The sequence below is a fragment of the Loxodonta africana genome, chromosome 8 (assembly GCF_030014295.1).
Source record: "Loxodonta africana isolate mLoxAfr1 chromosome 8, mLoxAfr1.hap2, whole genome shotgun sequence".
NCBI lineage: Eukaryota > Metazoa > Chordata > Mammalia > Proboscidea > Elephantidae > Loxodonta > Loxodonta africana.
The window spans coordinates 121647534-121675381 of NC_087349.1; the positions used below are offsets into that span (position 1 = coordinate 121647534).

The 27848-nt window shown below is 53.4% G+C and overlaps 2 protein-coding genes across 3 annotated transcripts; one reads left to right on the plus strand and one right to left on the minus strand.

The window, feature by feature from the left end:
• SNCG (synuclein gamma) lies at positions 1-6078 on the minus strand. 2 transcript variants are annotated; one of them, XM_023558570.2, is made up of 6 exons: positions 5084-6078; positions 4070-4111; positions 3620-3747; positions 1164-1232; positions 938-993; positions 1-843 (listed from the first exon to the last, which is right to left on the minus strand). In XM_023558570.2, the coding sequence occupies exons 1-5, from the start codon at positions 5202-5204 to the stop codon at positions 958-960; spliced, it is 396 nt and encodes a 131-aa protein (XP_023414338.1). In that variant the 5' UTR covers positions 5205-6078; the 3' UTR covers positions 1-843; positions 938-957. The 2 variants fall into 2 exon arrangements, with proteins under 2 accessions (XP_023414338.1, XP_003418646.1); XM_003418598.4 differs by lacking the exon at positions 938-993.
• MMRN2 (multimerin 2) lies at positions 5546-27848 on the plus strand. Its single transcript, XM_003418597.3, has 7 exons — positions 5546-6414; positions 17918-18046; positions 18147-18253; positions 18395-18475; positions 19242-19406; positions 19548-21320; positions 25752-27848. Exons 1-7 carry the CDS (start codon positions 6185-6187, stop codon positions 26135-26137), a joined length of 2871 nt encoding a protein of 956 aa, XP_003418645.2. The 5' UTR covers positions 5546-6184; the 3' UTR covers positions 26138-27848.

The following is a 27848-nucleotide window of genomic DNA, read 5'->3' on the forward strand; positions in this document are numbered from 1 at the left end:
TGCAGTTTGTTTTAAGGACACCTGGAGGGACTTCTTGGTCAAGGTGGGAAAACCCGGCTCCAGCTCAGCTGGGAACTCCAGTCTGGGCAGAGCCAGGTGGAGGGGCCTGGGTGCATGTGTCGTGTACACCCCCACCCCGGAAAGTTGCCATCTGGCCCAGCGAGGGTATTTGGTGTCCCTAGTCCCTGATGGGCACGTGAGCCCAGGACTCACAGAAGCATCACTGGCCATCAGTGATTCTCAGACACTGAGCAGACAAGCTGGGTCCACTGCAGAGGCAGAGCCAAAGCTGGACACATGGGGGCGTCTGGAGCTTGCGCTACTGGGGTCAGTGTGTCCTGCAACTTGTCAGGGTGGAGCTGAAGGCCATGTGAGTGGGCGGGGGTGAAGGCAGTGCCTGCTCTCAGCAGCGTCTAGAATACCCATTGTGTTCCTGTAGGGTATGTGGCCCAGAACCTGTCCTCCCAACCCAGGTGACAGGCCGCACTTGTTCCTGTCCCAGGAGGGCCTGGGGTCTTCTTTACAAACCAGGCAGCAATAGAGAGGAAGCTGGGGCTTGAACTTGAGTTTTAGTTGGAATTATAAAAAAACAAAACCAATTCACAGCAGCATCTGTGGGTTCAGAGGACCAGAAGGTGGGAGGGAGGGAGAAGGTAAGGTGGTGGTCACGCGGCAGCAGCATGGAAGGACAGGCCTGTGGGTGCCAGGAGCGGGTACAGCTGCACAGGATCACACTCCAGGGCCGGCACTCCAGGTGCCAGGAGGGGATAGGGTCCACGGCAGAGAGGTAACGCCTCAGGGCCTCCTTGGCGACTTCCAGCCCTAGTCTCCCCCACTCTCAGCCTGGGAGAGAGAGTGACCCTCACACACAGCCCCAGGACCCAACCCTCAGTGCCTCTCCTAGATCCAAGCTGAGTGGGGAGGGGAAGGGTGTCACCTGTGACCGCATCCTCAGGCTCAGGGTTGGTCCTGCCCATAGTCCCTGCCAGAGGGCTGCAAAAGAGGGGGGTTCCCTGAGGGTTCTGGGTCCCAGGAGGGAAGCAGCGAGCTTGTGGAAGTGGAGGTCCCTCCCCCATGTCCTCCTCTGGGGGAGGGCTTGCCCAGGGACACACTCAAGGTGGGACTGGGTGGGGTTGGGTGCTGCCTGGGAGCCCAGCACCTACCTCTTTCGCTACTCCCTCCTCCTCTGTGGCTGCCTTATCCTGTGGGGGCACAGGTTTCACCAAGTCCTCCTGCAGGGGGCAAAGCAGGAGCCATGTGGAGGACACAGAGGGCCCCAGCTGCCTGCTCCCAGGGATGGAGGGGAGGGAGGTATGAGGTCAGGCTGACCATGAGGATGGACAGAACATCTTTGAAGGGTCCACAGCTGGGGTCCTGTCAGATGATGTCAAGGCCTTCTGGGGGTACTAAGTACCAGAGAGCCCAGCTGATCCCCCAAGTCCCTGGGCAGCCCCTGGTTCAGCCTTCTCAATGAGGACACCAGATCTGGGGGAGGGGGAAGGCAGAGGCCCCCCAGCTCTGTCCTCACCCTCACTGTCCCTGAATCCCATGATCACATACCCTTGCCTTACTTAACCCCCCCAAACAGCCATTGGAGGAGGAGTATGTCATTACTCTTTACACACTGGGACCCTGAGTATCCAGCTCAAGGCCTCAGAGCTGAAAAGCAGTGGGGCTGTGGGGATCAGGTCTGGCTTGGTCCAGGTCTACCCCCATCACCAGTAGCATGGGTGCTTCCCACTTTCTCATCTCCTTCTACCCCTCTATGCTGCAGGCCAGCTGGAGCTTGCTAAGATGGGAACCTGCCTGGGAAGTAGTCATGTGACAGCTGGGGTGGGCAGGGCCAGACTGGGTGAGCTGTCTGGACCCAGGTCCAACACCCACCTCTGAGGGTCCTGCCACATCCTGCCCCTTGGTGGGATGGGGCATAAAAAGGCACTGAACTGTCAGGTGGAGATGGGCAGACTCTCTGGGGAAAGAACAGGTGGCACCTCCCCAGGCCCTGCTGCCCCAAGGCAGACAGGCCTTGCTACATCCTTCCATGGTTCACTGGGGGGTCACCAGGAACTGAGTCTCCTTTGGAGCAGTCACCCCCACCCAGGGCCTGGGGCAGCTCCAAGGGCTCACCAGCCCTCCTCCCTGGCCCCACCCCAGGTCCTCTTCTGCTGGAGGGTGGAGAGTGACTGGGCCAGGCATGAGATTGAGCTTCCCTAGTCCATCTGTCTCCTGGGCTGTCCCCACTTACGGACCCTGCTCAGGGGCCTCTGATGATGGCTATGTAATCTCATGGCACACCGTGAGCCAGGCGTCACTGCTGTCTGTGGTCCATTTTCCTGAATCATCACATAGCCCGCTGAGACAGATACTTCCACCCCCACCTTACAGAGGAGGAAATGGAGACCCAGAGAGGTTAAGTAACTTTTTGACGTGAGGCAGCTAGAAGGGGGCAGAGCTGGGAGTTCCCAGAGGGGTGCAGCTGTCTGCTTCAAGGACATGGAAAGCCTGTGTTGATTCTTTAGGGCCCCTGGAAGCACATCCCTAGGGCCCGTCACCAGACCCAGGAGCAGGGACGATCCTCTACCCTTGTACCCACCCACACCCCAAAGCTGGGTGCACTGGGAGCTTCTGACTCCACCTGTGCCAGGTAGACGAGCTTTTCTGAAGACAGCTGGAGTCTGCACATGGCTGGAGTCAGACCCACACCCCAGGTGGAAATCCCAGCCCCCACCATCACCCTACACTCACATGCAGACTCGGAAGCCAGATTGCCTTCGGAATTCCTCCTGAGCTCACTCTGATTAGCTGTGTGACCTCAAGCATATTACTTAATCTCTCTGGGCCTCCGTTTCCACACCCTAGCTCATGGGATTTCGTGCAGACAAAATGAGTAAATATGTGTAAGGTACTTAAAGTGGAGCTTGCTCTGTGGTGAGTGCCTGGACAGCCCCGCTCACCAGCCCGGCCTCAGCGAAGGGTCCCAATGTGCCTGTGTGCTCAGCAGCCAGGACACAACGTGCGCACACAATCACACAAAAATGGAGGTGCAGGGTGGGGCTCAGAGCCCTCACAGCTTCCCATCACCAGGGGCCGCTGCTTACTTGCTTCTCCCAGGAAGAGGCATCATCATACCAGCCAGGTTGGGAGGAAAGCTGGACAATGTGTGGTGGGGATTCAGCAGCTCTGGCCTGGTGTCCACTGCCCTAGAAGCTGCCTGTCAGTATGTGGGGCCCACAGGACCCTGTTTTCACTTGTCAAGTGTGGTATCTCCTAAATGCTGGTTGTCAGCTGGAAGAAGTGGTTTTGGACCTCACTTTCCACGTCTATGGAGCCCTGGTGGTGCAGCAGTTAAGAGCTCAGCTGCTAACCAAAAGGTCAGCAGTTCAAATCCACCAGCTGCTGCTTGGGAACCCTATGGGGCAGTTCTACTCTATCCTATAGGGTCGCTATGAGTCAGAAGAGACTCGACGGCAGCAGGTTTGGTCATTTTGGTTTTCCATATCTATAAAATGGGCCCCAAACTCTCTCCCTCGAAGGTGGTGTGAGGATTCAGGCATCAGTGGACAAGAAGTGGGTGTGTGCAGATCCTGACACCTAGGAGGGGGTGGGGACCAGGGCTCACCTTCCGCACCACCCCGGAGGTGACTGCGATGTTCTCTGCCTCCTCCACAGTCTTGGTGGCCACGGTGTTGACGCTGGCGACCACGGCCTCACTGACGACATTGGCCTGTTCCTTGGTCTTCTCAGCAACTGTGGGCAGTGGCTCTGCAAGGCCTGCACCCTAACCCTCCCCACTTGGCTGGGCCCCCCACGTTAGGCAGGAGGATTCAAAACTCTGGCTCTGCCAACACCCTAGGCTTCCCCCTTTCTGACTTGGGTGGAGCTCTGATGGTGGTGAGGGGTCCCCCCCTTAGGGTCTAACCTCAGAGTCTGAAGGGGTCTAGGTCCATGTAGGGCTTAGGGTCCCAGGTGGGGTGTAAAGGAGGACCTTGGGCTTGGATCCTCATTACTAAGGAGCAAGAGTCCTAGGGGTATCTCAGCTCCCTTGTCCCTGGTCCTGGGGGCTCCTCACCTGAGGTCATGCTCTGCACAACGCCCTCTTTGGTCTTGGCTCCTGGGAAGGAAACGGAGGCATAACCCAGGGAGTATTGGGAGGTCAGGGCAAACATACCACAGAATAGCTGTGGGGTCGGTGGGGGCGAGAGATGGTGTCTGGGGCCCCCACAGCCCCTTCAAAGGACTGTTTCCTGCTGGTGTCTGGAGGAAGTAGACAGGACAGGAAGGGAGCAAGACAGGATGGGGGGAATAAAGAGGCCAGGCCTGAAGAAGGGACACTGATGCCTGAGCTGGTTGGGTCCTGCCCAGGTGTAGCCCTGGGCCCCATAAACAGCAACAGGACAGCGCAGCTGAAAGCTGAGTCATCTGCTTGGCCTCCTCATCTTCTGAGGGGCCAAGTGGGGCATGGTGAGAGAGAGACTCAATCTTGTCTCCCCAGCCCCTCCCCCTCCCTTCTGGGCAGGGAGGGGTCTGTGGTCTGGCTGCTGACCTAGCAGCATCGTGTAGAGAGGACAGGAGAGCCCACCTGAGCACCTGTCTGCTCACAGCATGGCTAGGGTCTGGGTGGGGCTGTGTTCACATGAGCAACCATGGGCAAACAGGACTGCAGGCTCAGTGCCACTCCCTGTCTGGGTCCAGGGGCCTGCAGGTGATGCTGAGGCTGGGGGCTGGTGGGCGGTGTGTTTGTACATGCATTTATATGTGTATAGACAGGTGGTCAGCTGGTCGATTGGGTGACCTGGGAGTCAGGCCAGGCTGGGCTGTGTCTAAGGTCTGAGTCCCCTCTTCCTGTCCTGTCCCAGAGACCCTTGGGGGCCTCCAAGGAGGCCAGAGGCAAACAGATACTAGTGTAGAGAGGGTAGGGGGTGCTTCAGGGCTTGGAGACCCTGAGTCAACAGCTAGGTCCTCGCCCTACCAGCCCCCCATGCCTTCCTGGGCCTGAGAGAAAGGTTAGATCAAAGGGAACTTGACTGCCTCCCTGCCCCGCCACCGTGGGCCTGCCCCCCACCCCAGCTGCGCCCCTACTCACCCACATACATGACCCCTTCCTTGGTCTTTTCGGCCGCTTCAGTCACCCCCTGCTTGGTCTTCTCGACGGCACCCACCACACCCTCCTTGGCAATGGAGAAGCCCTTCTTGAAGACGTCCATGGTGGAGGGCAGGGATGGAGAGCTGACGCCCTTCCTGCTGCTGGCTGCAAGCTGGCCAGGCTGCGGCAGCCGCTGTCTCTTATTGTCTCTGCTGCCTCTTATTGATGCCAATGAAATATTGATGTGGTGGCTGATGGGAGCCCAGCCAGCCCGGGAAGGAGGCAGAGAAGGAAAGAGGGAGGAAAGAAGGGAGGGAGGGAAGGCTCCAGCCCCGCCCTCCCTTCCCTCACCACCCAGGCGGGAGGACTAGCCCTCACCTCTGCTCCTTTTCTCCCTGTGGGCAGAAGAGACTACAGGGGTGGGACCCCTCCTCACCCATCACTGTCCCTCATTCAGCTGCTCTGCCCACTCGTGGGGGCTGTACTACATCTGGGGAAACAGGTGCAGAGAATGGAGGGATCTTTGCTCGTGCCCCTAGTGCCCCAGGTAGGGCGGGGGCTAGGGCCCCACAGGCCTATCAGGTGAGAGCACCCAACCTCCCAGACTGGTCTGGTCTGTGCAGCTACTCATGGGCACACTGAGGGCTCCCAATCCAGGGCTCCAGCAAAGCCAATCCAAGGGGCAAGGGGGAGGGTCCCCCCAGGCTTTGGTCTCTTTCTCTGAGCGCCCACTACTGCTGGCTCCCACAGTGCAGTGGTGAAAAGTGCTGAGGAGCTGTGAAGGGCCTCCTGCTTCATGGTCAGCAGACCCCCCAAAGCTGGCCCGACCACTTCCTGCAGATTCACCACAAGGCTTTGGCTTTCCTGTTTCCTGCGACCAGGCTTCCAGGAACACATTTGGTGAGGCTACCTCCCTGTGCCTCCCCACGCCCCCAGTGTCCCCAACCCCAATCCTCTTGCGGCACAGGAACAGGCCTGTGTTGGTGTATTGGCAACCTCTGATGGGCCAGGCGGGGTGGGGGGCCACTGGTGGGCCAGCCCAGCCACTTCCTGTCTTTGTTGTCCTCGTGTTTTCTTTTCCTTCTGAGACTTCATCTGAGGATGACGTCACTGGAAGTTTCTGGAGTCACTGGCCAAGCTGAGCCTAAGCCTGCCCCAGTAGCAGAGATGATCCTGACGCTGCTACTTGGCCTCGGGGGGCCCCTCGGCTGGGGGCTACTGGGGGCCTGTGCCCAGGCCCCTGGTGCCAGGCTCTCTGGCCCACACATCTCCAGGCAGCCTGAGGTCTGGGGTACAGAGGCTGAGGACCCCAACAAGGACCCCAGCAGACGGTAAGGAGGGACTGGACCTCAGGGGAGGTCATGGTGCATGGTCCCAGCTCTGCCAGAGCCTCAGTTACTCATCTGTAAAATGGGATAATATTATCCATCTGCTGGGGCAGCTGGGAGGCTGAGTGAAGTGCCAGGTGCTAGGCTCCCCTTCAAGCAGCCACCCGCCTCCTCCCACCCCCCACCGCCAGCCCTGGGCCAGGCACTCCTGCCTGCCCCCTTGCAGGGAACTGGGCCAGGGGCTTGGGCAGGGAAGAAGCAGCTCCTTGCCCTCAGACACCCAGCACGGGGTGCCAGGAGGTAGAGGTTCCAAACATCATTCACTGGTCTTGCGGTTGCCTCTGTCCTTTAAAGAAAATCAATTCTGAAAGCCAAGCCCCTCAAGGCCTGAGAGCTGGCCTGGCCCACATGGGGGAGGACCAGACTGCCCTGGTGATGGGATTTTGACCCAAGTGCCAAGGAGGACTGAATGGGGCTGGCAGCCTGGCCTTGAGCACCCAGCCCTGAGAAGAGAGGTGCCTCAGTGTCCTTGGGAGGTGAGACTGGACCCAGGACAACATTTCCAACCTCCCATTTGTCCAGGGCCAGGGCCCCTCTTGCTGATAAGGTACTGGGCCTATGAGACTGGGTCCCTCCTCAGGGCCCAAGGGTGGCCCGGGAACTTCACCTCCAGCACCCTCAGTCAGAGCAGGTGCCTGGCCAAGTGTTACTCAGTGAATCCTCCCAATAGTCCTGTTTACAGAGGAGGGCCCCACAATTCAGAGAGCCTAAGCAGCTTGCCCAAGGCCACACAGCAAAGGAGAGCCTGAACCAGGATCTGAGCTTGACTCCAGAACTCAACCCAACCCTTAGGCTGGCCCCCCTCAGATGCCCCTGCCCCCTGACACATGCACACCCAGACTTGTGGAAGGGCATCTCCATGATTTGGAGGATGACGGACCAGCTTATATCCACCCGGAGTCTCCATGCGGATGCCTGGCGTTCGCTCACCACTGCTTTGACCGAGGGTACGATTCTGCCCAGTCTGTCTCATATTCAGATTCTGACGCTTCAAGGGGAATGTGTTTCTTGGGTTTGACCAGGGGGAGGAAGGAGGATGAGAACAAGTGGGCAGGGACCCTTCGTGTGGGAGGGGCCGGCAGTACAGGAAGGAGTGGCCTTAGAAGGTGGACATGTGAGACCCCATTCCCACCCCAGTTCTTCTCAGGGCTAGGGGTGCAGAGTGACTCTTTGAGGGGGAATCCAGCCACCTAGCTTTGATTTCAGGTCCAAGGACCAAGCCTTCCCTCCCAAGGCACTAGTTCCACGCCCTGCCTCTGGGCAGCCTTCATCTCTCTGGTTGAAAGGAGCCTTCAGCTGGCAACTGTCCCCTCTCCCCACCCCCTTGATTGTGGGAGGTGTGGAATTCCTGTAGTCCCAGGGAGAGAGGCCTACCCATCAGGGACCACTGGGGGCCCCTCAGCAGTTCACCAGGCATCCTGTAATAGGGGCCAGGGTGTGAGCAGAGCACACCAGCCCAGAAGTAACCTGGCTTCCCAAGGCCCTGGTTCCAGGGTGTTCTGGAATCCCACAGTGGCCCCAGTCCCAGAACCTGTGGGTCCTCACAGGTCAGGCCCAGTTGTCAAGGCCCCCACGGGCTGGTGAGAAAGGAAGGAAGCCCTGCCGGCTGACCACTTCCTGGCTTCCTGTTCTCCTGTGAAGGGAGAGGTGGAAACGACGGGGGTGGGGGTGTGGGGTGTGGGGGGTTGCCATGCCAACAGGTCCCCTTGCCCCCTGCCTGCCGTGCTCTGCGCTCAAGTCTGGTGGGCTAGGCAGTCCCCCATCAGCGTTACCCTTCATGCCTGTTTCCAAGCCTGAGGCCAGCGCAGGCCCAGACTAACCCTGTGGAAAGAGAGCCAACTTGGTGCCTGATATCCCCCGTACGCCTGGGCTCCACGTGTGAAAGAATCATGTGGCCAACTGCTTCCTCGATTCCTACAGGACCTGTGGGGCCTGGCATGGTACACAGCTGCTCTGTGGACCTGCAAGGAAGGGACCCTTTCCTTCCTGCTCTCAGCTTTGGGGGTGGCGGGAGCTGCAGGCTAGAGTTGGGGCTCCTCACACCCAGACTTGCTTTTTCAGTGGGACTGAGTCTGAGGTGGGGACCCTGGCATCCTCTGAGTCCGCCAGGAGGGCAGAAGTGTGAGTGTGCAGCTGAAGGGCCCCTGCAGCCTGGCTGCTCAGCTGCCCCCAACCCTGGCAGCTCCAGTCCCTATTCTCACTCTGGAGGCTCAGGACCCTGGGTGTGAACAGGGAGGAGGCCTCGCTGGGAACCCAGCTTTGGGCTGGACGCCCAAGGGGACGTCAGCCCCACTGCCAAGGCCCTTTCCTGACTCAGGGGACAAAGCCCTGTGAGATCACGGTAAAACTGAGGCCTCAGAAAGCAAGGAGGTGGAGAGCACGCCCTTAGTCTCCAGGGGGTTACTGGCTGGTTAAGAGACACTTAGGCACATCCATAATTCAGAAGGCTGCCTTCCAGGGCACTTCTTGCCTTTCCCACTCCCCTCTCTGTGCCCTGGGGAGGTATGGGGAATGGAGATCCATTTTCACATTTCCAGGACTGGGGGTTGGTGGGGGGAGTAGGGCCTTGCTGGAGGAGGATCTGGAGTCCAGGGAGGGGAAGGGGCTGAGAACCCAGGCTTCCCAGCTCCCATTTTATAAGCCCTGAGGGGTCAGTGGGGCATCAAGTGGGGGTGGAGGTGTCAGAGGTCAAGGGCAGACCCAAGTCAGGCTGGAGGGCCCGCTGCACTCACTCCAGGCTGGCACTGCCCCTCAGTAGACCAGCTTTGAGGGTACCAGTATTACCCCCAAAGGAAGGACACAAAGAGGGAGTATGCCTGAGAAGGGAAGGGGGGACAGGGTGGGGTGGGGTGGAAGGAGTGAGAACAATGGGGTGCTTGGGCAGGCTGAGTCGGGGCATGGGGCTTGGAGGGCCAGCCAGACGCTGCCAAGAGCTGGAGGAAACCAAAGCAAAGGTCAGGAGCATTCCCAACTATTCTGGGCCAGCAGCCTGTGCAGTGTAAAGGGAGTAGCTGCCAAAGGCGGGGAGAGTGTGGGCAGGGGGGTGTAGCAGCTGCTGGAGGCCAAGGCTTGGGCAGGTCAAAAGAGAAAGTTTCTCAGCAGGAAGGGTAGGCAGCACAGTTTCCTGTTCCAGGTGCTCGAGCTGGAAAGTCCCAGTCACTCCCTGGCAGACGGGACCAGGCATGCCCGGGGCACTGGCCTTCCACACCCTCCACAGCTAGGGCCGGGGGCTGACCTTTTAGGAAGAGCAGGTCAGAGGTCAGAGGTTGTGCAAGGAGTGGAACTTTGTCCAGAGCAGTGTTTCTCAGCCTCGGACTGTTGACATTTTGAACTGAATAATTCTTTGTTGTGCTGTCCTGTGCATTGTGTAGCTGTGGAGAATGTTTGGTCACATCCCTGGCCTTCACCCACTAGATGCAAGTAGCACCTCGTCCTTGGGAACCCCTGATTTAGTACAGTGTTTCTCCTTAGGACTGAGCCCATGTTCCAGGAGTTTCCATGTGCCTGGGGTGGGGTAGGGGCTGCAGCTGCTGGTCCTTGGGTCATCTGTGCGTGCAGGCAATGTTGCCCATGGTTGCTGAGCTCCAAGTCAGCACTTGTAAAGTCCACTGTTTCTGCACAGAGCGAACGTTCCTTCTTTCCATCCCGACCTCGATATGCTTCCTTGACCATTTACTAACCCCTCAGGGACAAATGGGCCCTTTCTTTCCTGGTTTCTGTTCCCTCTGCTTGTTTGCCAAGTCCTGTGCCCACGCCCCACTGTTCTCATTACTTAGCTTTACAATATGTCTTTGTTTTTTGTTTTATCGTGGTAAAAATATATATAAGAAAACATTTGTTACGTCAACATTGTTTACATGTACAATTCAGTGACATTGGTTGTGTTCGTCATGCTGTGCAACCGTTACCACTGTTTCCAAATTACTCATGTCGTTAACAGGAACTCAGTGTCCCTTAAAAGCAGAGACACCCCCTTACCTCCCTCTCCCGCTCCTGGTAACCACTAATAATCTTTGGTTTCTATATATTTGCCTATTTCATATAAGTGAGATCATACACTACTTGCCCTTTCTTGATTGACTTATTTCACTCAGCAGAATGTTTTCGCTTGTCATAGAGTAACCATCCAAAGCCTGATTAATATAAAACTGAAACATTTATTGAAAGTAAAGAGACAGCTCCAGCTGGAGACAGGCTGAATTCCATGTAGTGGAATCAATATGGTGACCCAGCAGTGCCGTTTTATAAGGGGGGAAACGAAGGACATGAAGTACAGTATGTGACTGGTATTTACAAACTTAGATCATTGAAAGACATTATTCTATTGGTAGTAGATCATTTTAAGGCAAGATTTCCTGTAGCGGAAGCTTGTAAGGCGATTGGCTTAAAGGGATATATGGGTCTTTCATTGTTGCTGGACATTTCTTAGTTTCATGACGTCTGCATGAAAAAGGCTGTTGCTAGGGTGGAAAGCCACATAGGAGTTGCATTCAAACCTCAAGGAGGCCACTTCAGATCTTCTTGGGCACCTCAAATTTCAAATTTCCTTACACACAACATTCATCCATGTTGTAGCATGTATCAGGACTTCATTTCTCTTTATGGCTGCATCATATTCTACATTATGGACACTCGAAGAAAAACTGCTCATGCATGATTCTCCAAAATGATCTTGGCTATTTACCCGCATTTTCTTTTCCAGAAGGAAATTATTTTACTTGTTTCTTATGTTCATTTTTTTATACACACTCCTAGGCAGGGTCAACAAACTATAGCTGTTACCAGAATAAGGTTCTTGCCTCTCACTGGTCAAGAATGAGCAGGTAAGGCACGTAGTTTTCCACGCGAGCAAAGTTCTATTGGAGAGGCTTGCAAGCAGAGACGAGGAGGGCCTAGAGCAACGGTTTACCGCCGTCTCGCAGGAAAAAAGAGGGCCCGAGTTTTTAAAAGTTCTTGGGCGGGGCGGGGGGTGGGGGGAGGAAGATTCATGTTTATTCATAGACATAGACCGGGATATGTTAACTAAGGTGTGTGCGCAGCAGCTTTCCAAGATGGCTCCTGTCCTGGAGGCCTCTGGGGTTCGTAGCAGGACTTATTATGGGGTGTCGTGCCTGCGCAGTCTCTTGCTCCCTGGGTTCAATTCCCTGGCTGGGGCTGTAGCCCCTCACTGCCCCTGGTGGAAGGTCACACAGTGTCACAGGTGGATGTTCTGCGCATGTCCCTGGGCCTGGTTTTCTCCGGCATGTCCCTGGGCCTGGTTTTCTCCAGCTGTTTATGAAAGGCAACTTTAAAGAAGTTTGCATGCTATTTTTAGATACCCTGCCCCATTGTTCTGGGGAATGGCTTTGTTTCTGCATCCTGGCCCATTTCTTGTTACTTTGTTTGAAGATTTGGGGGCCCCTCTGTTCTCTATCTTACTAAGTCTCTAGGTTCCACACTCAACGCCCATTACCTCCCTGATTAAAAAAAAACACCAAACCCAGTGCCGTCAAGTGGGTTTCGACTCATAGCGACCGTAAAGGACAGAGTAGAGCTGCCTCGTAGAGCTTCCAAGGAGCGCCTGGCAGATTCGAACTGCCGACCCTTTGTTTAGGAGCTGTAGCACTTAACCACTTCGCCACTTGATAGTATAGTCTATTTCTCTTTTACTTGCTTCTCCTCTAACCACAGCAGTCTCTTCACTCTTTCTCAAACAGGCACCCTTCAATCTCAGGGCCTTTGCTTCCTGTCTTATAGCCTGTTGGCCAAACCTAGCCTCCTGCCTGTTTTTATAAATAAAGTTTTATTGGAATACAGCCATGGTCATTCATTTATACACTGTCAGTGGCTGATCAAGCTCTATTACAGCAGAGTTGAGTATTTACAACAGAATACCTATGACCCAAAAAGCCCAAAACTGGGGCCAGCTTCGTGGGCACTGTGTGGCTGCACAGAGGTCTGCACCCAGAAGGATCTCATTTTGGGCTTAAGGCTCTATTGTCACTGTCTTAAAATTCTTAATAATTTTTAACAAGGGGGCTGTCTTAATCATCTAGTGGTGCTGTAACAGAAATACCACAAGTGGATGGCTTTAACAAACAGAAGTTTATTCTCTCACAGTTTAGGAGGCTAGAAGTCCGAATTCAGGGTGCCAGCTCCAGGGGAAGTCTTTCTCTCTCTGTTGGTTGTGGGGGAAGGTCTTTGTCATCAATCTTCCCCTGGGTCTAGGAGCTTCTCGGTGCAGGGACCCCAGGTCCAAAGGATGCACTTGCTCCCAGTACTTCTTTCTTGGTGGTAGGAGGTTCCTCTCCTCTCTGCTCAATTCTCTCTTATATCTCAAGAAGAGATTGACTCAAGATACAACCTAATCCTGCAGATTGAGTTCTGCCTCATTAACATTACTGCCTCTGATTCTGCCTCATTAACAACATAGAGGTTAGGATTTACAACACATAGGATAATCACATGAGATCACAAAATTGTGGATAACCACACAATACTAAGAATCATGGCCTAGTCAAGTTGACTCACATTTTTGAGGGACACAGTTCAATCCATGACAGGGCCCCACATTTTTATTTTGTATGGGGCCCCGCAAATTACATAGCCAGTCCTGTGTGAAATATTTACTTTCTAGCCTTTTATAGAAAAACTTTGGTGACGCCTGGCCTGGAGTCAACTAGTTCTCCAAGGTTTATTGAGACAATCAGAAGTGCCAGCCCCCTCTTGTCTTGAGATGTCTTTCAACACTTTAGTTGATTCTATAACTCTAAAGAATGTGCTGACATCGCTACTTCCTGGGAAGTAGCATTATCTACTGACTTTCCATTATGGAAGATAATGATTCAGCTCACATTCCTACCCACTGTTCCAACCCCAACATGTGTGTGCATCCGTATGTGTGTGTGCTTGTACACACACACAAACATGTGAACTCACACTTCCCATCCATCTTGCTCCCAGTATTGTCATTTTGAGTATTTGCGCTCATGTGACTACGTATACTACTTAGAGTTGAGCCTTGAAGTAAATTATGAATCCTTTTTTTCCCTGCACACTTTTGGTTTCCCCTTGGGTAAATAATATTTTTGTACGTATGTGTGTGTGCTTTCTTTTGCTTAGTTTTCTGTGTCTTGGTCACTAGCTCAGTTCTAAATGCTCAGCCAATTTTTCAGATCTCCTCTAGCACTCTCATTCATGTCAGGTGTTTGATCAACTTCATCTTCTTGGAGAAGTCTCTCCCACAGCCTCCAGATGTGCTCCAATCTGGACTGATTGCCCCTGCACCCAGGGTACACCATTTTCTTGAAGTCTCCTGTCATCGTCTTCCTGGGGATTCCCTTCATCTCATTTCTGAGCAGGAACCTCTGTTTTCTGATCCCATGCTTTCCTCTTTCTTGGTTTACTCTCTTGTTTTGGTGAAGCACTTCCTTGTGCACAGTGGTACTTAATCCTGGACTGTACCTTAGAATGACCCAGGAAGCTTTAAAAATGCAGATGCCCAGGCCCCAACCCAAGAGAATCTTATTTAACTGGCCTGGGGTGGGGCCCAGAGAATCTTATTTTTAAAATGACACATGATGGTTTTAATGTGCAGGCAAGATTGAGAACCACTACTCTAAACCCACTGCCTTTGATTCTGACTCACTCATAGCGACCCTACAGGACAGAGTAGAACTGCCGGATAGGGTATCCAAGGCTGTAATCTTTAAGGAAGCAGATTGCCACGTATTGTTCCCGTGGAGCGGCTGGTGGATTCGTACTGCCAACCTTTCGATTAGCAGGCGCTGTACCACCAGGGCTCCAACCACTGCTCTAGTAGCTCGCTAATAAGAGACACAGGGAGGTCAATATTTTGAAATCTTACTGTTTTGAAAATGTTTATATTTTTCTTTCATGTATCATGGAAATAATTTTCCTTCAGTATTTTGAATGCAATTCTCTACTGTGTCCTAGTTTCCAATATTGCTGTTGAGAGGTGTCTTAGGCTGGGCTCTCTAGAGAAGCAATAGAGAGAGAGAGAGAGAGAGAAAGAGATTTATCTCAAGGAAACAGCTCATGTGGTTGTACAGGCCGGCAAGTCCCAAGTTTGTGGGTCAGGCATCAGACTGGAGGCTTCTCCTGACTCACATAGCTGCAGGAGCTGACAAACCCAAGAGCAGCAGGACAGATAGCAGGTTGCTTGCTCACGGGCTGCAAAGGCCAATGAATCCCAAGATGGACAGGCAATACTGCAGGCCACTGGCTCAAATCCTAAGAACTGGGGGTCAGATGATGAGGAGCCAGATGCAGGATCCAGAGTGAGCAAAAGCCAGCGAGCTTTGCCAGAATGTACATATATATTGGATTCAGGCCACACCCCCAAAGAAACTCCCCTTACAACTGATTGGGTGCTTGCATCATATCACATCATGGAGGTGATTACATTATATCACAAAATAGGGGATAACTACATCATTACATAACTGCCAAACCACTGAGAATCATGGCCTGGCCAAATTGACACATAACCACAACCATCATGAGGGGTTCAAAGCAATTCTAATTACTAATCTTTTTGTGTGTGTGGCTTGGTTTTTCTCACCAGAAGATTGTAGAATCATCTTTGGTTCCAGAGTTTTGAAATTTCATGACGTACCTAGATGTGGATTTATTTTCATGATCTTGCAGATATTTGATTGGCCCCTTGAATCTGGAAATCCAGGTCCTTAACTTCTGGAGTATTTTCCTAATTATTCTTTTTTAAATCTCTCTCTCTCTCTCTCTTTTTCTGGAATTCCTATTATTTGGACGCTGAATCTCCAGGATTGGTCCTCTGTTTTTCTCTTCTCTCCTGTTTTCCATTTCTCTATTTGTTCTTCTATTTTTTTCACTTCTACTGTTACATTTTTGGAAACCCTAGCAGCGTAGTGGTTAAGAGTTGGGCTGCTAACCAAAAGGTCAGCAGTTCGAATCCACCAGGTGGTCCTTGGAAACCCTATGGGGCAGTTCTACTCTGTCCTACAGGGTTGTTATGAGTTGGAATTGACAGCAATGGGTTTGGTTTTTTTTTTTTTGGTTACGTTTTTAATTTTCAAGAGTTATTTTTTGTTCTCTAACTGTTCTTCCCCTTTTTTATAGCTTCCTATTCTTGTTTCTTGGATGCAGTGATTTCTCTTATCAATCTGGATATGTTAATACAATTTTTATGGAAGTTCTCTTCTCCCAGCAAAATCTTCGTTTTCTCCAAGTTGATTTTTTCCTATTTGCTAATTCCTACCTCTCCCTTTTGTAATAGGTATTTTCCTCAGAGGTAATCCTTGGATGTCTGCTTGCTTAAGAGTTGTTGTTGTTAGTTGCTGTCAAGGAGTCAACTCCAACTTATAGTGACTCCACATGTGGAGAGTTGAAATGCACCATAGGGTTCTCAAGGCTGTGGCCTTTCAGAAGTGGATCACCAGGTCTGTCTTCCAAGGCACCTTTGGGTGGATTCAAACCACCAACCTTTTGGATAGTAGTTGAGCACTTAGCCATTTGCGCCATCCAAGGATTCCCACTGAAGAGTAGTGAGACTGAAAATCTGATTAAAGCTGTGAGTGTGTGGATAGGGCTTTCTGATCCATTTTGCTATAGAAGGCTCTGGTTGGACTATTTCATTGGGAAACTCTTGATGCCAGCATCTTTAGGTCTTTCCTCTTGGGCTGGTTCATTTTCCTGAGGAGCATTTCCAATCTGCTGCCAAGAGGGTAAAGGCTGGATGCCAGGCTTCTGAGAGCCAAGTGGAGGCAGGCATTCAAAACACCTATGGTCACTCAATCCCTTACCTCTGCCCTCCCCAGCAGCATCCCTGTATGGCTGCACTGGATGGTCCAGTATAGAGACCATCACCAGAGAATAAAATGCCAGCCTCCAAAGAGCCACTCCATCGCTGAGGCCCATTAATTCGGCCTTCTAATGTCTCACAAATGTGACCGGTTCTTACTGTATTCACCATCATCAACTGCAGTCCAAGCCACCATCATCTCTCACCAAGACCCCTGCAACAACTGTCTAAGTCTTGTCCCATCCTAACCTTTCTGTGCCCAGGAGCCATGGGCACCTCACTTCACTGCTTAAATCCCTAACCCTCCCTGGCTCCCATGACTTCCCATGCCCTTAGGACACAGCTCCTCAGCTGGCACTCAAGGCCTCCAAGATATGGCTTCTCCTTCCCCCAGCCTGCCTTCATTCCACAGTCTATACCTCTATGGGCCCCACACACCTCTGGGCCACAGCTTCTGTTGTTTCATCTGATTTTCTCCATTTAAGACTCAGCCCAATTATCACCTCTTTCTGAAAGTCCTGCAGGCCCCTGAACTTCTCTGGGTTGGTCCTAGCACTTATCCCACCATTGGAGATTGACAGCTCTCCCTTGGGACCCCAAGGGAAGGCCTGTGTTTCTATCAGCACCTAACATGGAAGAGCTGCTTGAGCTGCACTGAGCTGCAGAGGTCATTGCCACTTGGAACTCCAGAGAGCTTTGCTCTGGGAGCTGACTGCTGAGGGAAGGGCCTGCTGACGCCTCCCAGTCACCCCATTAAGCCTGCCACCATGTCAGTGAGCATCAGGCATACACCCTCTCTCAGGACCTGCCACAGCACATGCTGGCGAAGGGCAGAGGAGGAGGAACTACCACCAGGTATTCCAGATGCAGAGTGTGCCCTCAAAGCCAGCCCTTAGGGACCTCAGTTTAGTCTGCGTTTCCCAGAGAGCAGACAGCTCACCCAGCTGCCTCCCCCTAAACGATGTACCATGATTTGAAAGTCCATTTGTGCAACAGCACTAATGGGGCATGGCGGGGAGCAGCTGTCCTCCCTGGGCCAGGTCTCTTGTGAGGAAGGATGTGAATAGTAATTGGGCCAGGCTACTAGGTTGGCCAGTGTGGGGCCAGGGAGCCCCATTCTCTGAGTGCCTGTTAGGAGTGCTTGTTGGCCTGCTGCAAGGAGGGTGTTGGTATCTCCATGAATAGATGGGGAAAGTGGCAGTCTTGCTGAGTGCCTTGCTCAAGGTCCCACAGCCAGAAGGTGGTTTAGGAGGGACTGGGTCCAGAACTCTCCAGCCCCAGCTGCACCAGGCTGCCTCCCTCCCACCACGAGGAACAGTGAGAGCTGTTCTGGCCCTACCCGTAACTTTGCTGTGTGATTTTGAGGGGCTCCTGGGCCTCTCTGTGCTGGCCTGGTAGGGGGGCTTCCAGAAGGAGATGGAGCAGGTGCTCTCCCAGGCAGGGTTTGTGGAGTGTTTGAGATTGAACTGGAGGGATGAATAATGCAGACGCTTCCTCCTCAGGGCTAATAGATTCCAGGAACCTCGGCACTGGTAGTGGTGGTGGTGGGGTGTTCTACCCTAGCCCCCCTGTGGGCTCCGAGGAGGGAGGAACCAGGTGGGGGTGGGGTGGCCTGGGCAGCAGCTCAGCAGACATTCCTTCACTCAAGTTCTGATTTCTTTCTAGTAACTGGTGCCCCTACCAGAAGTCCAGGCTGATCACCTTTGTAGCTACCTGCAAGACAGAGACGTTCCTCATCCACTCACAGCAGCCGTGTCTGCAGGGGACTCCTGACTGCCAGAAAGTCAAAGTCATGTGAGTGGGGACGGTGGGCCATTCTCCTGGTCACCTCAGCTTGCTCCCCCCCGTCCCGTCCCCCCCTCCGCCAGTTGCTGAGCCGGCCCTCCTCCCCCAGGTACCGCATGGCCTCCAAGCCAGTATACCAGGTCAAGCAGAAGGTGGTGGCCTCCGTGGCCTGGAGGTGCTGCCCAGGCTATGTGGGCCCCGACTGCCAGCACCACGGTAGGGCTCTCTCGACCCATGCCACAGGGGGCTACTCTCCCACCCCCCTCCTGCCCCAGCCTCTGACCTCAGACTTCAGAGGCCATGCGGAGCCACTGATACTCAGGTTAACGTCCCACACCTCCCTCCTTCTCTCGGCAGATCCTGCAGCACTTCCTGGGCCTGCAGATCCAGGTGACAGTCTCCAGGAGCCTTGGGGAGGGCCAGTCAGCTCTGGACCTGGTGTGTTGCCTTCCTGGGAGGGTGGGGCAGTCCCCTTGGAGTCCCTGGTTGGTTGTGCAGTAGGTGGTCTGGGCAGAGCCCCTGTGCCTGAGCCTTTTCTCCTCTGATAGGGCAGCATCACTGCTGGAAAACCATCCCCTCAGAATCAGCAGAGGCTCACCTTGGCCCTCCCTGCCCCACCCCACCCCACCCCACCCCACCCCACCCCAGGTGCCCAGGCTCACTGCTGCTGGCCTGCAGAGTGCGTGCGCCATTGCCATGGGCCTGCTGCCTTGGAGGACAGCTCTGTCTGGTGCCTTCCTTGCTCCCTGAATCTCACAAGCCTGGAAGAGGCCCTCCCACTTCCTAATCAGCCAGGAAGTAATGCTGTCCCTGGCCTTGGAGCCAGCATGGATGAACCCACCAAGAGACACCCTTTGTGGGGTCTCTCAAGGCTGGGACTGAGGTTCAGATGGCAAATGAGTTCACCTCATGGTCAACTCCTATTGCTGACAAGGGCTGCCTTATTTTGAGGCCATGTCCACGTGGCCGAGGAGGATGGAATACCAGGATTGATTGATTAGTCATGTCTGCTGTGGGTGTGGGAAGTGTCATCAGGGCTCACTTGCCATGTATTTGTCCTTCCTGGGCTAAAGGCTTTTAAACTCATGCTTGTAGTTTATCAGTATTGCCTCCCTGCTCCCCACTCCCAAATCTTCTCTGACCCTTGTGATCTGACCAGGCCTGGTTGGTCAGCCTTTGGCACTGACCTCTGACATGTGTTCAGGCCACCTGGTTGCAGAGATCAGCCAAGTGGCGGTGCAGCAGGAACAGCGGCTCAGAGATCTCCAGAATGACCTTCACCAGGTGGCTGACAGCCTCCCAGGCCTATGGACAGCCCTGGCGAGTAACCTTACAGTGGCCACAACTGAAGCAAATCAGACTGAGTTTGGTGAGTGCCTGGTCACACCTGAGACATAGGGAGGGGAGGCAGGAAGGCCTCAAGCCTCAGAGGCTCGTCTGGTGACCACGGGCCCCCCAGGAAGGGTGTGTCTTCCTGCAGCACGTACGTAACTGTGTCTGTTGTCTGCAGAATCACCCGGCAGGTCCCTGGAGCAGGTGCTGCTGCCCCATGTGGAGACCCTTCTGCATGTGCACTTCAGCCCCATCTGGAGGGGTTTCAACCAAAGCCTGCACAGCCTTTCCCAGGCCGTAAGAAACCTTTCTCTTGATGTGGAGGCCAATCGCCAAGCCATCCAGAGGATCCAGGAGGGCTCCGTGGCCAGGGCTGACTTCCAGGAGCTGGGTGCCAAATTTGAGAGCAAGGTGCAGGGGAATGCCCAGAGAGTGGGCCAGCTGCAGCAGGACGTGGAGGCCCGCCTGCATGCCCAGCACCTGTCCCTGAACCGCTCCCTCGAGGAGGTGCAGGCCAGTATGGATGCCAAACTGAAACGGCTCCACAAGGCCCAGGAGCTCCTGGGGGCCAATGGCAGCCTGGTGGTAGTGGCTGAGGCAGGGGCAGGGGCAAGGCCAGAGCCAGAGAGCCTACAGGCCAGGCTGGGACAGCTGCAGCGGAAACTTTCCACCCTGCATAGGGAGGCGGGCCTCAGGGAAGAGGAGCTGCAGACCGCCCTGACTGACATCAGGGCAACCTTGGCCCGGCAGGTGGAGGAGATCCAGGAGTTGTACTCAGAATCTGATGAGACCTTCGAACAGCTCAACAAGGTGGGGCAGCAGGTGGAGGAGCTGCAAGTGAACCACACGGGGCTACGTGAGCTCCGAGTGATCCTGATGGAGAAGTCATTGATCATGGAGGAGAACAAGGAGGAGATGGAGCGGCACCTTCTGGAGCTCAACCTCACCCTCCAGCACCTGCAGGCCAGCCATGCCGACCTCATTAAGTATGTTAAGGACTGCGACTGCCAGAAACTCACCCCGGGCGTCATCCGGGAGGGCCAGCGGGACACCAACCCGGCCCTGGAGAAGACCCAGGTGGACCTGGAGGAGCGGCGCCAGCAGGACGGGCCCGCGGTGCGCGCCCTGAGGGCCGCGGTGGAGGACCTCTCGCTGGCGGTGGACACGCAGCGGGCAGAGGGCGAGCGGGCACGGGCTGACACTGCCCGGCTGCGCAGCCAGCTGCAAGCGCTGCTCCGCGAGGTGGCCGCGCTGCAAGCGGCCGAGGGACTGGCGCGCCGCGACTTGCGCCAGCTCAACAGCTCCTTTGGGGCGCTGCTGGAGGACGCGCTGCGGCACGAGGCCGTCCTGGCCGAGCTTTTCGGGGAGGAGATGATGGAGATGTTGGAGGAGGAGGCGGGCCCGCTGCCCCTGCGCTACGAGCAGATCCGGCTGGGCCTGCAGGAGGCTGCGAGTGGGCTGCGCGAGCAGGCGCTCGGCTGGGCCGCCCTGGCCTCGCGGGTGAGCGTCCTGGAGCAGGGCCGGGCTGGGTCCGGGATACAGCACCTGGAGCCCAGCCACGAGGAGCTGCGCGAGGAGGACCTAGGTGGGCTGAAGAAGGAGCTCCAGCGCCTGGGCGCCCAGGTCCAGCGGGCAGAGCGGTGCTGTGAGGCCTCCTGGGCCACCGCCCTCAACGACTCTCTGGAGGGCCTGCAGGGCGCGATCTCTACCACCCAGCGGGGCTTGGAGCGGCACCAGCTGCTCTTCCACAGCCTGTTTGGGAATTTCCAAGGGCTTGTGGCCGCCAACGTCAGCATAGACCTGGGGAAGCTGCAGGCCATACTGAACAAGAAAGCGAAGAAGCAGCAGAGAGGCCTCGAAGCTACCCGGACGCGGGACAAGAAGCAGGCGGAGCTTTGGGTAGACACCCCAGGCAAAGGCCGGGCCCCGGCAGCAGAGCTGATGGAGGCAGGTGAGCTCTGGGGCAGGGGAGACTGGGAGGTCTAGGACGGGCTCTCTGGGAGCATTCCTCCGCCTCTGGGGGAGGTGGGTGAAAAGAACAGGATGATCCTAGTTACCATGACCCAAGCTCCTACCTCCCATTCAGGCCTAGGGGCCTCTTAAGCTACCTGAAATATGTTCTTGGTGTTAGTTGCTGTCCAGCCATCCAGGCTCCTACTCATGGCAACTCCATGTAAAACAGAATGAAACGCTGCCCAGTCCCACACCATCCTCGTGATTGTCCGAATGTTTGCGTCCACTGTGGCCTCCCAACCTGGGGGGCTCATCCTCCAGCACTATAACAAAAACCTGCTGCCACTGAGTCGATCCGACTCATAGCGACCCTATAGGACACAGTAGAGCTGCCCCAGAGTTTCCAAGGAGCGCCTGATGGATTCAAATTGCCGACCCTTTCGTTAGTAGCTGTAGCACCTAACCACTATGCCACCAGGGTTTCCTCCAGCAGTATATCGGACAATACCCTGTTGTGATCCAGAGGATTTTCACTGACTAACTTTTGGAAGTAGATCACCAGGCTTTTTTTCCTAGTCTGGAAGACCTGCTGAAACCTGTCCACCATGGGTGACCCTGCTGATATTTGAAATACTGGTGGCCTAGTTTCCAGCATCACAGCAACATGTAAGCCATGACAGTGTGACAAACAGATGACAGGTGGTGGACCTAGAATGCAGTGAGGTTGAAGTCACTATTTGTACTAGACCCGCTGTCAGTGTCAGCACTGGGGAGCTAGCGGAGCCACCTGGCACGTTAACATCTGAGGCTCAGATACATCCGCTGGTGGTCCTGGCCTGCCTGCAGCAGTAACTGTAGAGCGGGGAATGGAGATGCTTCCCCTCCTTCCATGTCATTCCCTGAAACCCACCCTCTCAGCTCTTCAACCTCCCCAACCCCCTCCCCCTGCCGCCCCCAGTTAGTTTCAGCGGGCTTTCCCCTGTGTACAGGTGAGTGTGTGCAGCCAGGTGCTGCTATAGCTGCCATGCATAGCACCCCACAAGTGGTGAGAGCAGGCAAACTTTGGACCCCAGAAGGAGCTTGTTCTCTGTGCAGATATCTTCGACTCTTCTCGCTGCTCTGGGCAAGGTCCCGTGCAGTGCCCTCTTGGGCTTTACCACGTGGAATCACCACAGCAGCTCAGTGACATGTGGGTTAGCCACCACCATGTTACCTGGAACCAAGGCACAAACAGGGAAGTGTCCTGCTCACACAGCTGAAGCGGCACAGAGGAGACCTGAACCCAGGCTAGCTGCCTCCCCATCTCCTCTGAAAGGCCCTCGATGGCTGGTCCGCACACCTCCAGGTGGGCCCTGGGGCAGGACCATGAGGCTCTGTGCCTCTGCTAGACTCTCCTTTGCCAGAGGCTGAGCACTGGCGGCAGGGACCACCTCCTCACCCAGACACAGGGTGGACATGTGGGCCGTCCATACGCTGGTGCCACCTGGGATGGAGGAAGTCCTTGGCCGTGCTGAAGGTCCCTCCTCAGGCGCCTGCTCCCGTTGGCCGTCATTACAGCCCAAGAGGTCGGTGTCTCCCCAGGAGCAGCCTGAAGCAGCGGGAAGAGCGCGGGCTCTAGAATCACTGACTTGCCCCAGTGCCTTCCTCTGTAAAACGGGAGAATCACTACCCACGTTCAAGGGCTGTTATGAAGATAAGCAGATAATATTTGCGACATGCAGCACAGGCATACAACCGCTTACAACCACACTGCTTCACAGAAGTGAGGATGGCAAGACTTTGGCTTGCTTGCTTTGGACACATCACCAGGAAAGACCAGTTGCTAGAAATGGTCATCATGTTTGGTGAAGTCGAGGGTCAGCAAAAACGAAGGAAACCCTCAATGAGATGAATTGACATAATATCTGCAACGATGAACTCAAATGACCATGAAGATGGCACCAAAAACCCAAAACCAAGTCTCTTGCCATGGAGTCAATTCTGACTCATAGCAACTCTACAGGACAGAGCAGAACTGCCCCATAGGGTTTCCAAGGCTGTAATCTTTACAGAAGCAGATGCCACATCTTTCTCCTGTGGAGCGGTTAGTGGGTTAGTATCTGAGCGCTTTAACTACTGCACCACCAGGGCTCCCCGACAGGGCAGTGTTTTGTTCTGTTATACACAAGGTCGGCATGAGTCAGAGCTGACTCCGTGGCAGCTGTGTTGCTACAACACAGGCTTAACATGTCGTAGAAACCCGGTCAGTGTTTCCCGTTTCCTTAGCATCTTCAGGGCTGAGGTTGTATACCAGCCTACCTACATTAACTCTTCCATCTTTTTTCCTCTTGGAGTGGTTCAAACCCTCAGTATGCCCATATTATCTTACTTGTCTTGCAGGAAGTCTGTAGAGCTTGAACCTGTGCCCTTGCCTCTAGGGAAGCCTCTTTTCAGCTTTTCTGCCAGCAGATTAGCAAAGCACAACCCTTACACCTTCTGAGGGGCATGCTGGGTCCACTGACTGGGTGGGGTCTCCCTTGGAAGGCTGGACTCTAAGGCGCAGGCAGGGAGGCTGCAGGAACCTGGTGAGGGGAGACCACACACCGGCAGAGGGCGCCCTAGTCTGGCCTTCCTTCTGCTGAGCTAGTGCGCCACCTCCTGGGATGCTAGGGGAACTGCAGTGCCAGCCCGCCAACCTTTGACTTGACAATCTCAGGCAGAGATTGAATTCTCAAAAACTCTTCCACAATTAGAGAAAAGTAAAGTTTTTTCATTTACAAGGTTGTTTGCAGACAGAGAGACGAAGGGTTGGGACTCTAGTTAGGGGATCTAAGTCACTAACTGCCAGGCAAGTTGCTCCTCTACTACGCCTTGGTTTCCTCCCCCGAGAAATGGGGAGTTTGGTCTCAACAATCCCTCCTGAGGAGCATGTGAGGAGCAAGACCTTGTTGGTGCCAAGGACAATGTCATAGCCGGAACCAAAGTGGGAATTTAGCCCTTGCTCTTCTGGCCCTCTCCTCCCTTGCCTGGCCTTCCTGGCTAGCAGCCCAACTACCCCCTTCCTCACTGTGCATTTATTCACCCACACCCATCATCACCACACCCTCCTCTGCCTTCACACCTGTGTTCTCTCTGCATTCCGTCCTACCACAGCTGACTGAAGTGCTCCTTCAGGTGTGGAAATGTGGGCAGAGTTCCGGTGACCAGCATGGTGGAATCCCAGCCTGGCTATTTATTAGTCATGTGATCTGGAGCAAGCAGCTTTCCTTCTTTGGGCCTCAATTTCCCCACCTATAATCCCAGGGCTCTGTGAAACCTGTTTTGAAAATTGGTGATGACTAAGGCTAAAAACCTGGGTCTCTGAGACTTTTCTTCCCTGGTGCCACCTGCCCCTTCCTTTCTCGAAGTCCGTGTGCCGAATGTCCAGTAGATGCTCCCTTCACTTCTTACTTCTCTCACTGGTGGTGGTACCTCGAGGACAGCAATGTCCTCTCTATCTTGTGTACCTCAAGATTCCTGGCAGGCGGCAGTAGCCTGGGAGTGAGACACTTGGGTTCCTGTACCAGCCTGCCATTTACAAGCCATATGGCTTTGGGCAAACACATTAGCCCTGTGGACCTCAGTTTTCTGTCTGTGAAGCAGGGATATTTGTCTCTCAAGGATGTTGGAAGGAAAAGGGATCAAATGAGAAAATGCTTTGTTAAAATGTCTGTCAGTCTAGATAACAGATTTGTATCTTCTTTTCTCCCAATCAATGAAATACCTGAGAATGGGCCGTTTAGCTCCTGCTCTGTGAGATACCTTGCTGTTGGGAGTGGCTATGTTACCAGTCAGTGGCCTATTTCTTTTTTATTATTGTGGAAACTACACACATCAAAAAGTACACCAATTCAACAATTTCTCCAATTCAGTGACACTGATGATATTCTTCAAGTTGTGCAGCCATTCTCACCTTCCTTTTCTGAATTGTTCCTCCCCCACTAAGATAAACTCACTTCCCTCGAAGCTTCCTATCTAACTTTTTGAGTTGCTGTTGTCAGTTTGATCCCATATAGATTGTTCTTTTAAGAAGCACGGTGCTCAAGGTAGGCATTCTTTACTAACTAAGCTAAACTATTATTTGGTTTAAAGAAGATTCCAGGGGACTTTTTTGGTTTAAGGTTTAAAGATTATCTCAGGGCAGTAGTTTCTGGGGTTCATTTAGCTTTCACAGCTCCAGAAAACTCAGAGTTTCATGGAAGTTTTAAATTCTCCTCTACACTCCCCCCTCCCCTTTTGATCAGGATTGTTCTACAGAAACTTTGATCAAAATGTTCACTAATGGTAGCTAGCACCATCCAGTTCTTCTGGTCAGTGACCTGTTTCTAATGCTAGTGTGAGGAAGGCAGGCCTAACTTCCATCCCTGGGAGAGAGGGCTGAGCCCCTGAGCATGTTCCTCCTGCATTTCAGGCTCTCCTGTGGCCTTCTATGCCGGCTGTTCAGAGGGGACGGCAGCTCTGAAGACTGTGAAGTTCAACACTACTTACATCAACATTGGCAGCAACTACTTCCCTCAACATGGCTACTTCCGAGCCCCTGAGCGTGGGGTCTACCTCTTTGCAGTGAGCATTGAATTTGGTCCAGGGCCAGGCACCGGGCAGCTGGTCTTTGGAGGTCACCATCGGACCCCAGTCTATACCACCGGGGATCAGAGGGGTGGAAGCACAGCAACGACCTTTGCTATAGCTGAGCTGCAGAAGGGGGAGAGGGTGTGGTTTGAGCTAACCCAGGGATTGGTGACAAAAAGAAGCCCGCCAGGCTCTACATTTGGGGGCTTTCTGATCTTCAAGACCTGAACCCAACACAGCTCTGACTTACCATCACCATCATCGACTTATCCAGCTCCTCCCTCCGGGCCTGGGGCTCTGGCCAGGGGTGGTCTAAAGACCACCAGTTAGTCTAGCTCTTCCCTGGAAATCTCCTGAAAAACAACGTGGTATGTGCGGCCTCCCTTACACATACTGGGTTTGGGTATTTCTTAATGATGAAGATTGAATGCTTCTCTCTGGGTGGAATGTGGCCCGAAGGAACTGTGAGCCTTGGCATGGACTCCAGTTCTCTGTCACCCCCTTGTGCTACCCAGCTTCCTTGGTGTTTTGCTCCTCCTGTGGTTGGAGACATTTGTACACTTTAAACCTTCTCCCATTATTTCCTTTTCTCCTTAATTTTATGCTAGAAAGTTGTTCTTTTCCAGAAGAAATAGGTTTAAACTAGAGTGACATTTTGGACAATATTGTTCATTCTAATCCTGAGGGAAACCAGACTCCAGCCACCACTGAGCAAAGCAACCCATGGTAACCACCAGTCAGAAATCAGACAAGGGCCTGGTTGAGTTAACCAGGGGAAATAAAATTGTTATCTTTTCCATAGTTTCAGTCATTCCTTGAATTTATCTGTATTTTTAATTTAATTTCTTTTTTTCCTTGCCTCACACAGGGTAAAATGCCCTTATGCCAAGACATGTCAAGCATTAACTAAAACGTGGGTAGCCTTCGCCCCTTTTATTTCCTCCAGTAGCTTCTGACCACCCAAATTCTTGTTAGCATCTTCAGCCAGGGTGGAGCTGAGGGAGGAAGTGATGGAAGACTGCAAAAACTCCCTCAATCATTATCAACTTTGGAATAAAGTGATGTTGTTCAAATCTCTGCTTGGTTCACATCTGGAGAGCAAAAGTATTTGGTAAAATAGGTAGAAATATGTGGCAAAATGAAACTATTTGCAATAAATATGACTGTCATTATTCCAGGCTGCATTTTTCTTCACACTTTTAGTTAAGTCCACATAAGACATTCCAAGTCTCCGCGGTAGGGCAGTAATACTGTACCAGCTGGTGACAGCTCAGAGTAGTAATTACTCCTGCATTATTCATATATGGTCTTTAGAAATATTACAGATCCAAACAGGCTTAAAACAACAGTCATCTCGTAATCAGAAGTACAGGCTTTTATTTGTAGTAGTTATTCAGTTAAGGAACCCTGGTGGCGCAAGTGCTGCTAACCGAAAGGTTGGTGGTTCAGACCCATCCAGTAGCTCCGTGGGAGAACAGACCTGGCCATCTGTGGGGGTAGTTCTCTGCCACATGGGGTTGTTATGAATTGAAATCAACTCGACAGCACCTAACAGGATGTTATTCGATATCTGTTGGATGCATTATTCTCCGTAGGAAAGTCAGATTGGACCAGGTAATGAAAAAGAGCATGTGGTTTCCAGATCAGCTTTCTCCGGTACAATTAGTTTTATAACTAAGTCCTCTTAAAAGAAATACACTAAGCCATTTAAATAATAAAGATTCCATTGTCTCCTCACTAGTCAGTGAGTTCATGCATTCAAAGTATGCTTTTAGTGGATCAAGACCACCAAGTTCAACAGTTTTCTAGGTACTCATTAATTCAAGTAATTGTCCTTCAGAACATATTTATCACTAAGCTTTGTGTATTCAATGAGCAAAACCATCAGTGTTAAAAGGAACAGTATGCCGGGCCATTCTGCCAGATGATTTAGTCTTGG

Coding starts and splice junctions, on each gene's coding strand:
- MMRN2 (XM_003418597.3), top strand. CDS start 6,185: ATGACGTCACTGGAAGTTTCTGGAGTCACTGGCCAAGCTGAGCCTAAG. Junction 6,415..17,917: donor AACAAGGACCCCAGCAGACG/GTAAGGAGGGAC, acceptor ATTTCTTTCTAG/TAACTGGTGCCCCTACCAGA. Junction 21,321..25,751: donor AGCAGAGCTGATGGAGGCAG/GTGAGCTCTGGG, acceptor CCTGCATTTCAG/GCTCTCCTGTGGCCTTCTAT.
- SNCG (XM_023558570.2), bottom strand. CDS start 5,204: ATGGACGTCTTCAAGAAGGGCTTCTCCATTGCCAAGGAGGGTGTGGTG. Junction 4,112..5,083: donor GGAAGGGGTCATGTATGTGG/GTGAGTAGGGGC, acceptor TTTCCTTCCCAG/GAGCCAAGACCAAAGAGGGC. Junction 1,233..3,619: donor CCTCCGGGGTGGTGCGGAAG/GTGAGCCCTGGT, acceptor TGCCCCCTGCAG/GAGGACTTGGTGAAACCTGT.